Genomic DNA, 11,586 nt, shown 5'->3' with positions numbered 1-11,586 from the left:
CTTACCGCCACTGACTGGACGGGGTGAAAATAAAAACAACGGTTCTAATTTTATTCAGAAACACATTCTACAGTTTTTATTTCATTAAAGAAACACAATCAAGATGTAATTTAAACACTTTATACCGTTGTTTTTAATGATAAAAGGGTCATCAGAGCAACTTTACAAATACATACACATGTACTTCTTCCCCTAGGAACCTTTTTTCACTCCTACATCAATATCTTCCTTCACCACCACTTGGTTTCCAACGTCCTTATTACATCCTCCATATTTTCAGTCCTTGTTTGAAAACATCCTTGTCTGCTAACCCCTCATGACCTCCAGGGCCACCCTACAGCTCATGGCCACTCTGCAGCTCACACAGGTGTGGGTGTAGTCCTCATCCCCAAGTTTCATCTCCTCATATCTCTTCAGCTCAGAGTCCTGAGTGACCAACAACCATTCCAAGCACTGACTGCACTGCGCACAGACTTCCTTTGTAGGTGGTTGGGCTTCTAGTATGACAAAGGTTCTTCCTTTAATCCCATTGTACTGCAATGCAAACAGAGTGATCAAAGCCCAAGTCAGTTTAAAAGCTAAAATAAAAAATATACAATATTATTCAGTCTTTAAAAATACCTATTCCTATGATATTTAATTCATTCATTGGTGATTTTAGTTGTGACCTGTGAGTCTAAACACGGTCAGTCTCCAACTTACAGGCAGCTTTCTTGGTGAGGTGGAGACAGACTGAGTCCCTCCGCAGCGCAGCAGAGACAGCGGTATTTGTCTGGTGGTGGGGTGCTCTTTGCAGCAGAAGCTGAACACACTGGCAGCCAAGTAAACATCCCAGTGATCAGGATGTTCTTTCACCAAATCTGACACCAACCTGTCCAGGTATATGATAAAACATGTGTGAAACAAAACACATGCCTATTATAACATCAGCTGGGATAGCATGTGATGTGTTTGGATTCAGTAAACTGACAAAAGACTATTGCAATCATTACCCAGTTCTATTTAGCACCGATGCGCTTCTTGAATAATTATTTAAAAGTTAAGCAATGTCTGGGTTGCAAAGTGCTGGTAACAGCACGTGTTTGTTCCAATCAAGTGTCAAATGTGTTTCCGTTGAGTAAATTCTTCCAATCTTGCGACTAACTCACTGAACTGTCTTGCAATGATAGAAGGCAATCAACCTGCCACATAGTGCTCTATCCACGCAGCCTCTTCCCAGTCAGGAGACTGAAACGATCAAGGTCAAGGTCCAAAAGGCTTGTTAACAGATTCCACCCCCCAAGCCATAAGACTCCTGAACAGCTAATCAAAGGGCTATCCAGACCCCTCTTTTACACTGCTGCTACTCTCTGTTTATAATCTATGCATAGTCACTTTAACGCTACCTACATGTACATATTACCTCAGCTAACCGGTGTCCCCGCACATTGACTCTGTACCGGTACCCCCCTGTATATAGTCTAGCTATTGTTATTTTACTGCTGCTATTTAATTATTTGTTACATTTACTTTTTTTAAACTTATCTTTTACTTAACACTTATTTTTATTAGGTAAGCATTTCACTGTAAGGTCTACAGTGTTGTCACCTGTTGTATTCAGCACGTAACAAATCAAATTTGATTTGATTTGACAAGCAACAAACTATCCATAAGATTTTCAAATCTAGTATCAAGGTACATTGGAGGACAAACCGGTCTACAAGGGACTTTGTTACTGGATCCAGTGACACTCCTAGAGGACGGTAGAATATGAGTTGGCCTGTCAGTTTCTTCAGATCCCCCAAAGCCGAGTTGATCTGTAAAATAAAAAAAATAGGAGGGGTACTTAATATTCATGAGATCATTTGGTGCAACATACACAACCAATACAAGTGATTTTGTTTTCAGGTGGTGGTACAGTAACGCTAGCATAAATACATGCTGCACATACTGTATAAGAAACTACACAATACCATCTCTATAAACTAACCACAGTATCTCTTACCTCTACAGTCAGCATTACACCCAAACAACACAGGATTCCAACAGGGAAGCCGAAGCGAGAGATGAGGTCAGAGATGATTTTGGCAATCTCTTTACTGGTGCACGTCTTCATGGGGTAGGCTTCCACCCATTTGGAGTAGTAGTCCATTACAGTTAGTACAAATCTGTGTCCAATTTGGGTCTCTGGAAATGGCCCCTTCACTTCCATTGTCAGCCATTCCCATTTCTCCTTGATCTGGTTCAAATATCATAAAATGTAAGATATAAAAATAATACAAAATGTAATAACCTTGTTCAAATCCAATTGTATTAGTCACATGAGCCATATACAACAGGTGTAATAGACCTTACAGTGAAATGCTTACTTACAAGCCCTTAACCAACACTGTAGTTTAAAAAGAGAAAGAAATAATAAGAAAATACATTCACCAGTAATCAAAGAGCAGCAGTAAAATAACAATAGCAAGACTATATACAGCAGGGTATCAGTACAGAGTCAATGTGGAGACTATATACAGCAGGGTACCAGTACAGAGTCAATGTGGAGACTATATACAGCAGGGTACCAGTACAGAGTCAATGTGGAGACTATATACAGCAGGGTACCAGTACAGAGTCAATGTGGAGACTATATACAGCAGGGTACCAGTACAGAGTCAATGTGGAGACTATATACAGCAGGGTACCAGTACAGAGTCAATGTGGAGACTATATACAGCAGGGTACCAGTACAGAGTCAATGTGGAGACTATATACTGCGGGGTATCAGTACAGAGTCAATGTGGAGACTATATACAGCAGGGTACCAGTACAGAGTCAATGTGGAGACTATATACAGCAGGGTACCAGTACAGAGTCAATGTGGAGACTATATACAGCAGGGTACCAGTACAGAGTCAATGTGGAGACTATATACAGCAGGGTACCAGTACAGAGTCAATGTGGAGACTATATACAGCGGGGTACCAGTACAGAGTCAATGTGGAGACTATATACAGCGGGGTATCAGTACAGAGTCAATGTGGAGACTATATACAGCGGGGTACCAGTACAGAGTCAATGTGGAGACTATATACAGCAGGGTACCAGTACAGAGTCAATGTGGAGACTATATACAGCAGGGTACCAGTACAGAGTCAATGTGGAGACTATATACAGCAGGGTATCAGTACAGAGTCAATGTGGAGACTATATACAGCAGGGTACCAGTACAGAGTCAATGTGGAGACTATATACAGCAGGGTACCAGTACAGAGTCAATGTGGAGACTATATACAGCGAAGTACCAGTACAGAGTCAATGTGGAGACTATATACAGCAGGGTACCAGTACAGAGTCAATGTGGAGACTATATACAGCGGGGTACCAGTACAGAGTCAATGTGGAGACTATATACAGCGGGTTACCAGTACAGAGTCAATGTGGAGACTATATACAGCGGGGTACCAGTACAGAGTCAATGTGGAGACTATATACAGCGGGGTACCAGTACAGAGTCAATGTGGAGACTATATACAGCGAAGTACCAGTACAGAGTCAATGTGCGGGGGCAACGGTTAGTCGAGGTAACTGAGGTAATATGTACATGTAGGTAAAGTTATTAAAGTGACTATGCATAGATAACAGAGAGTAGCAGTGGTGTCAAAGAGAGAGGTTGGGGGGGGTGCAAATAGTCTGGGTGGCCATTTAATTAGATGTTCAGGAGTCTTATGGCTTGGGGGTAGAGGCTGTTTAGGAGCCTCTTGGACCTAGACTTGGCGCTCCGGTACCGTTTTTCGTGCGGTAGCAGAGAGAACAGTCTATGACTAGGGTGGCTGGAGTCTGACAATTTTTAGGGCCTTCCTCTGACACTGCCTGGTATAGAGGTCCTGAATGGCAGGAAGTTTAGCCCCAGTGATGTACTGGGCCGTACGCACTACTGCCTGTTTTCTGTTTTCCAGAATAAACCCGTATGTCAGAAATCTTACCCTGATTGCGAGCTTGGGGATGAAGATCAGCCCTTGCTTTTGTAAAGCTGAAGGTGGGACCTGAAATTGTCAGGAGAGTTCAGTGATTAAAGCAGGAAATAAAGGGTTAGGGTTATATAAAGCCTTTATACAATGTGGTTGATCATACACACAACTAGCCGTATAAGCCCGTACACACTGTATACACACAACTAGCCGTATTAGCCCGTACACACTGTATACACACAACTAGCCGTATTAGCCCGTACACACTGTATACACACAACTAGCCGTATTAGCCCGTACACACTGTATACACACAACTAGCCGTATAAACCCATACACACTGTATACACACAACTAGCCGTATTAGCCCGTACACACTGTATACACACAACTAGCCGTATAAGCCCGTACACACTGTATACACACAACTAGCCGTATTAGCCCGTACACACTGTATACACACAACTAGCCGTATAAGCCCATACACACTGTATACACACTGTATACACACAACTAGCCGTATAAGCCCGTACACACTGTATACACACAACTAGCCGTATAAGCCCGTACACACTGTATACACACAACTAGCCGTATTAGCCCGTACACACTGTATACACATAACTAGCCGTATTAGCCCGTACACACTGTATACACACAACTAGCCGTATTAGCCCGTACACACTGTATACACACAACTAGCCGTATTAGCCCGTACACACTGTATACACACAACTAGCCGTATAAGCCCATACACACTGTATACACACTGTATACACACAACTAGCCGTATAAGCCCGTACACACTGTATACACACAACTAGCCGTATTAGCCCGTACACACTGTATACACACAACTAGCCGTATTAGCCCGTACACACTGTATACACACAACTAGCCGTATAAGCCCGTACACACTGTATACACACAACTAGCCGTATAAGCCCGTACACACTGTATACACACAACTAGCCGTATTAGCCCGTACACACTGTATACACACAACTAGCCGTATTAGCCCGTACACACTGTATACACACAACTAGCCGTATTAGCCCGTACACACTGTATACACACAACTAGCCGTATAAGCCCGTACACACTGTATACACACAACTAGCCGTATAAACCCATACACACAACTAGCCGTATTAGCCAATACACACTGTATACACACTGTATACACACAACTAGCCGTATTAGCCCGTACACACTGTATACACACAACTAGCCGTATAAACCCATACACACTGTATACACACAACTAGCCGTATTAGCCCGTACACACTGTATACACACAACTATCCGTATAAACCCATACACACTGTATACACACAACTATCCGTATAAACCCATACACACTGTATACACACAACTAGCCGTATTAGCCCGTACACACTGTATACACACAACTAGCCGTATTAGCCCGTACACACTGTATATACACAACTAGCAGTATAAGCCCGTACACACTGTATACACACAACTAGCCGTATATGGGTTTCAACGTAGCCCTCGTTTGAGCCAATCAGGATTGTTTGGTTGCGAGATTGGCACAATCGATCGATTCTGATTGGCCCAATCAGCCTCATAAGAGCTACCACTTACTTCATTTGGTTTATCTTTCACAGCCCAGTCAATACTCTGCAAAAAAACACAAAAAAGGATACATGAAATATCACCAGAAAATCTCCAGATAAGAGCAGACCTGTGTCAAATACTCAAACACGAGGTGCGCTTCATTTAGCTTACCTGGCAGGCTGGAAACACAGTGTTCCATTGGTTATTGTACCTGGGCGAGCTAAATCAAGCACACCTCCAGTTTTTTAACATGACATGTATTTGACGATTCAAGGTCTGGATGTGTGATATGTACTTTGTACCTGTGGTATACAGTAGTCGTCATGGAAATGACTTGGGTGCCATATACTGTGGTTTAAGTAACTGGGAGTCTTCTTCAACCGTGTTGATACTGCAGAACTAATGTTTCATTACAAGAAGAATCAAGAGAGGGAAATAATGAATTGCTTAATTTATTCACAACATTGGCTCATAACCTATAGCTCCTACAAACTGTATTGGGTTTGAGTACCACTTTGGCTCAGCTTGTATTGATGACACATCCTCAGGAACACGATCCTCAGGAAACTGAAATCACAAGTAGAGGTTAATACATTTCCTTTGTGAAAGATTGAGAATAAAGTGTGCATCCTAGCCATATCAAAAACAATACAAATGGAAAACTAGTAGGACTAGTTGTTTTTATCTCACCAAGGTTACTCTTTTCCTCGTTCCAGCTGTTTTCTAAAACAATAAGAAGTCAACAATAAAAACACGCTGCTCAAAAGTTCAAACCAACAAATAATTCAGGATTTTATCAGATGCATCAAAATAATAACCATTTTGAAAAAGACCCAGTCAAAAACCTTCAACAGAAGAATACACCTGCATCAATTCACAAATTACCTTTTTTTGGAACTGACTAGGAAAGGAAAATATAGTTGGAATGGCATCATTACGTAAACGAATACCGCGCCCAGTTGAGGGTGTTATCAGGTACTTCTCCTGGAAATGCTCGGAACACAGTCTGGAGCTTTTGGTTGGCTTCCAGGCTTTCAGTCTCGTCTGGTGGATCCACTTTTTTAGTCTTTTGGTGTCGCTCAGTGGAAATCTGATGGCATGAGACAAAGTCAAAAAGAAATAAGTAAAAAGTAACAACTTCACAACTTCACAGGGCTCCCGAGTAGCACAGTGTTTTAAAGCACTGTATCTCAGTACCAGTGGCGTCACTACAAACCCGGGTTCGACTCCAGGCTGTATCAGAGGCGGCCATGATTGGGAGTCCCATTGGGCGGCGCACAATTGGCCCAGCGTCGTCAGGTTAGGGTTTGGCTGTCATTGTAAATAAGACTGACTTGCCTACAGTTCATTCAGATAAAATAGCTAATAATGATCAACAGAGATGAGAGGTCCAATGCAGCTGTTTTTATCTCAATACCAAAATCATTTCTGGGTAACAATTAAGTATCTTACTTCAAATAAAATGGTCAAAAATAAACTAAAATAGCTCCTTAGCAAAGAGTCATTTCCCAAGCAAGAATTTAGCAAGGACTGTCTGAAAGGGGACTGAGTGGGGAGGAGACTGAGTGGGGAGGGGACTGAGTGGGGAGGGGACTGAGTGGGGAGGAGACTGAGTGGGGAGGGGACTGAGTGGGGAGGAGGGGACTGAGTGGGGAGGAGGGGACTGAGTGGGGAGGAGGGGACTGAGTGGGGAGGGGACTGAGTGGGGAGGAGACTGAGTGGGGAGGGGACTGAGTGGGGAGGGGACTGAGTGGGGAGGAGGGGACTGAGTGGGGAGGAGACTGAGTGGGGAGGGGAAAACTGAAAAATAGGTTTGGATTCTCTTTCTTATTGGTCTATCAACTAATTTAGTGCCTGGTGACATCACCAGGCAGGCCAAAACTCCATCCCAGCAAAACATTCCAGGCAGTCTTTTTAAACAGCTCTTACACTAATAGGTTAATATCATCATTTTCACAATATTATTCCAACCTTAGAGTGTGAAAATATATATATAAACACAGGAAATCACGTTTGTGATAGTGCTGGACCAATTAAAGCTAATTCAGAGAAAACAGATGTCCTTGACACTTGTTTTGGTATACAGCTTAGGGATGGGGCTATAAGGAAATGTAACCCCGTAGTGCTCTAGATGCAAGGGATGACAGTCCAGGACTCCCTAAAAACATGCTAAATTTGATACATGTGACTTTTCGTAGCAGGTTAGGAAAGCATTCTCCTAACTTGCTACATTAATTATCCTAATCTGCTAAGGAAAAAAAATCATAGCTGTATCGAAGTGGCATGTTTTTAGGTAATCTCATGACAGTCCATGACATCAGGGGTGTAATCATTAGACATGCTGTTTTACAACTACAACCACCGTTTCTCTAGTACATCTACTGGTAGGTCCCTCTCCTTTTCGTTCCGTTTAAGAACGTTTTGCAAAGGAAACCGTTTACTCCACACGGGAAACGGTTCGCAAAGGGAAAAAAGAGAGTTTCTATTGGTCAAATTCAGGTGGTCCCTCCCCGTTTCGTTTGCTTATGTTTGGTTCCTAGTGAATACACCCCACGACGGGCTGAAACATATTTTGAAGACCTGTGTTGTTTGTTTACATCATTGTTATGTAAAACAATGGAGTAATAAAACCTTATATTTTGGGTATGATATAGAAAAACAGTTATGGCTAGCCTAAATATCGACAATAGCCGAATTTTAAAAAGCATTGCATTGGGCATATTCCCAGATCTCTTCACAACAGCAGGACTTGCTTGTTTAGCTTTAAGACAAAAACGAATGTAGTAATAACGTTAGCTAGCTAACTAGTTTGTTATGATAAGTTATAATACGACATGATCTATAACCTCGAAATGACCGTGAATCTGTCAGCTAGCCTCACAAGATAACGTTAGCTGCTAACTAACTTTTTTTTAAAACTTTTTTTGTGTGAATTTTTACCCCTTTTTCTCCCCAATTTCGTGGTATCCAATTGTTGTAGTAGCTACTATCTTGTCTCATCGCTACAACTCCCGTACGGGCTCGGGAGAGACGAAGGTTGAAAGTCATGCTTGTTGGCTAACCAGTTGCTCACACTACGTTGTTAGCTAATAGCGTGTTGTTAGTCAAATGCTGCAAGCCTTACCTGTGAAGCCTAACTTTTTTAGCACGCAACTGATTATTTTTATCATATGTATCATGTCCTCTATTCTTACAGCTGTAAGCTGAACATGACATTTCTGATTTACAAATTGTTGATATTTTCCTTCTTCGTGTGAATTTCCGGCAGACCTAGACGTTGTGTTATGTATTGCTGCCTTTCGAAGGTCTGGGGGGCGTATTGCACATTTGGTCACCCAAAAATAAAAGGGAAAGGTGGAATGGGAAAATCTTAAATTGCACCAGGTCGAAACCCTGCATCAAAGCTCAACAAGACAGACAGAGCTTGATATTTTTTTCTTCCTCATTAGTGGTTTTATGACTTGTGGCAAATGAAAAGGTTGTGCAACACCGCCACCAACTGGACAGGGTGGAAAAAAGGAAAATAACACCATGTAAAATACCAAGTATGGGTAGCTGCAGCCCAATATGGTGACTAGGGTATGAGCGAGTGGGTGTGTCGAAATGCAGAGTTGCAGTTTTAAAGCCAATTTCCTGCAAATATACACATTTTATAATAGGGGGTCCTCCAGATAGCATATGATAGCAAAATGTGTAGATTTGCAGGAAATTAGCTTTAAACCTGCACATTTTATCTCAGCCTTATGGAAAAATAGGAACAAAATAATGAAATGAGCTATAAAAACAGCCCATGGCAACAAGTGTAGAATTGGTGGAAATTAGCTTTAAAACTGCAACATTTTCTCTTGGCCTCATGACAAAATCTGTAATATAGAATTATAAAACTGCAAATGTTTCCCTCTGCACCATGGCAAAATGTGTTAAAATGCAGTAAGTTAGCTGTTTTCCCGGGCCCCAAATGCAGTAGATCGAGTAGGTGTGTTTTGTATCAGGAGAAAGTTGATTGCATTCATTTTGGGACAGGGCTGCCTCCTGTTCAAATCCCACGGTGAAGTCGGCTCAAAACAAAAGTGACGTAATTAGGCACATGGAGTAATGAATAGGGTTCTGTGTTTAAACTATCTATAACGTAGGCTATTTAGCCAACACTTTTATCTACTTCATTAAGTCAGCATTTCCTCACCTCCCACCCTCTATCGTAATCGCTCCTCTTTCACACCAGCTGCCGAACTAACCCTGGTTCAGATGACCATTCTACCCATGCTAGATTACGGAGACGTAATTTATAGATCGGCAGGTAAGGGTGCTCTCGAGCGGCTAGATGTGCTTTACCATTCAGCCATCAGATTTGCCACCAATGCTTCTTATAGGACACATCACTACACTCTATACTCCTCTGTAAACTGGTCATCTCTATGTACCCGTCACAAGACCCACTGGTTGATGCTTATTTATAAAACCCTCTTAGGCCTCACTCCCCCCTATCTGAGATATCTACTGCAGCCCTCATCTTCCACATACAACACCCGTTCTGCCAGTCACATTCTGTTAAAAGTCCTCAAAGCACACACATCCCTGGGTCGCTCCTCTTTTCAGTTCGCTGGAGCTGGTGACTGGAACGAGCTGCAACAAAACACTCAAACTGGACAGTTTTATCTCCATCTCTTCATTCAAAGACTCAATCATGGACACTCTTACTGACAGTTGTGGCTGCTTTGCATTATGTATTTTTGTCTCTACCTTCTTGCCCTTTGTGCTGCTGTCTGTGCCCAATAGGGTTTTGATAAGAGAAGTATGTTCTCAAGGTACATCACCCAATGTAATTATATTACTCTGTCTGCAAACCAGAATGTGTAAGATCCTGGTCGAATGAAACAGACGGAGCCCAGCTAAATGGTCAAAAAGGTTTATTCACGGGAACGTTCTGAAGACAAGAATACAAATCAATTCATTTTATACTGACTTCTCACGCCCACACATACACACAAACAGACGCACACACTGTCTCACTACCCAGCCGACAGAGATTAGGGAAACCTTGAGCCGTACTCCTCGTTCTCTCCCAAATCTCTGGTCAGGTCGGCGCGAATTTTGCTCAGACAGTCTGTCTTTAAAATACCATAAAAACAAACATTAGCTATATTGTTTTACCCTAATTTTGACTAGAACTACACATTTATTGATTATAATTGTATACATTCTAATCAATTCCATACAATTATATGGTTTCAGGGTGGAATATTCTAATCATTCAATTAACAGATAAATCCCATTAACATGTTTGTACCATGATTTGTGCTGCTGCCATGTTGTGTTGCTACCATGTTGTGTTGTCATGTGTTGCTGCCATGCTGTCTTAGGTCTGTCTTTATGTAGTGTAGTGGTGTCTCTCTCTTGTCATGATGTGTGTTATGTCCTATATTGTTATTTTAACCCCAGGCCCCGCCCCCCGCAGGCCTTTTGTCTTTTGGTAGGCCGTCATTGTAAATAAGAATTTGTTCTTAACTGACTTGCCTAGTTAAATACAATGATCCAAAAGAAACGTAGTCATGTGTGCATATATTTAATGTATGGGTGTTCCGAGCAGGAATGGAACTCAAGCCTAGCATATATTTAATGTATGGGTGTTCCGAGCAGGAATGGAACTCAAGCCTAGCATATATTTAATGTATGGGTGTTCCGAGCAGGAATGGAACTCAAGCCTAGCATATATTTAATGTATGGGTGTTCCGAGCAGGAATGGAACTCAAGCCTAGCGTATATTTAATGTATGGGTGTTCCGAGCAGGAATGGAACTCAAGCCTAGCATATATTTAATGTATGGGTGTTCCGAGCAGGAATGGAACTCAAGCCTAGCGTATATTTAATGTATGGGTGTTCCGAGCAGGAATGGAACTCAAGCCTAGCGTATATTTAATGTATGGGTGTTCCGAGCAGGAATGGAACTCAAGCCTAGCGTATATTTAATGTATGGGTGTTCCGAGCAGGAATGGAACTCAAGCCTAGCATATATTTAATGTATGGGTGTTCCGAGCAGGAATGGAACTCAAGCCTAGCATATATTTAATGT

The 11,586-nt window shown here is 42.0% G+C and overlaps 1 protein-coding gene across 2 annotated transcripts; it reads right to left on the bottom strand.

Moving 5' to 3' along the window:
* Window positions 1-48: 48 nt before the first annotated feature.
* LOC116365777 (uncharacterized) lies at window positions 49-8,931 on the bottom strand. 2 transcript variants are annotated; one of them, XM_031818179.1, is made up of 11 exons: window positions 8,641-8,931; window positions 6,402-6,606; window positions 6,207-6,239; window positions 6,028-6,083; window positions 5,819-5,918; window positions 5,544-5,579; window positions 3,951-4,010; window positions 1,985-2,218; window positions 1,693-1,796; window positions 703-871; window positions 49-534 (listed from the first exon to the last, which is right to left on the bottom strand). In XM_031818179.1, the coding sequence occupies exons 1-11, from the start codon at window positions 8,730-8,732 to the stop codon at window positions 307-309; spliced, it is 1,317 nt and encodes a 438-aa protein (XP_031674039.1). In that variant the 5' UTR covers window positions 8,733-8,931; the 3' UTR covers window positions 49-306. The 2 variants fall into 2 exon arrangements, with proteins under 2 accessions (XP_031674039.1, XP_031674040.1); XM_031818180.1 differs by having other exon boundaries at window positions 5,819-5,915; window positions 8,641-8,930.
* Window positions 8,932-11,586: the final 2,655 nt, after the last annotated feature.

The sequence above is a fragment of the Oncorhynchus kisutch genome, unplaced genomic scaffold (genome assembly GCF_002021735.2).
Source record: "Oncorhynchus kisutch isolate 150728-3 unplaced genomic scaffold, Okis_V2 scaffold1280, whole genome shotgun sequence".
NCBI classification, from domain to species: Eukaryota; Metazoa; Chordata; class Actinopteri; order Salmoniformes; family Salmonidae; genus Oncorhynchus; species Oncorhynchus kisutch.
The sequence above is the reverse complement of the archived record's forward strand: the minus strand, read 5'-3'. Positions and strand labels throughout refer to the sequence as shown.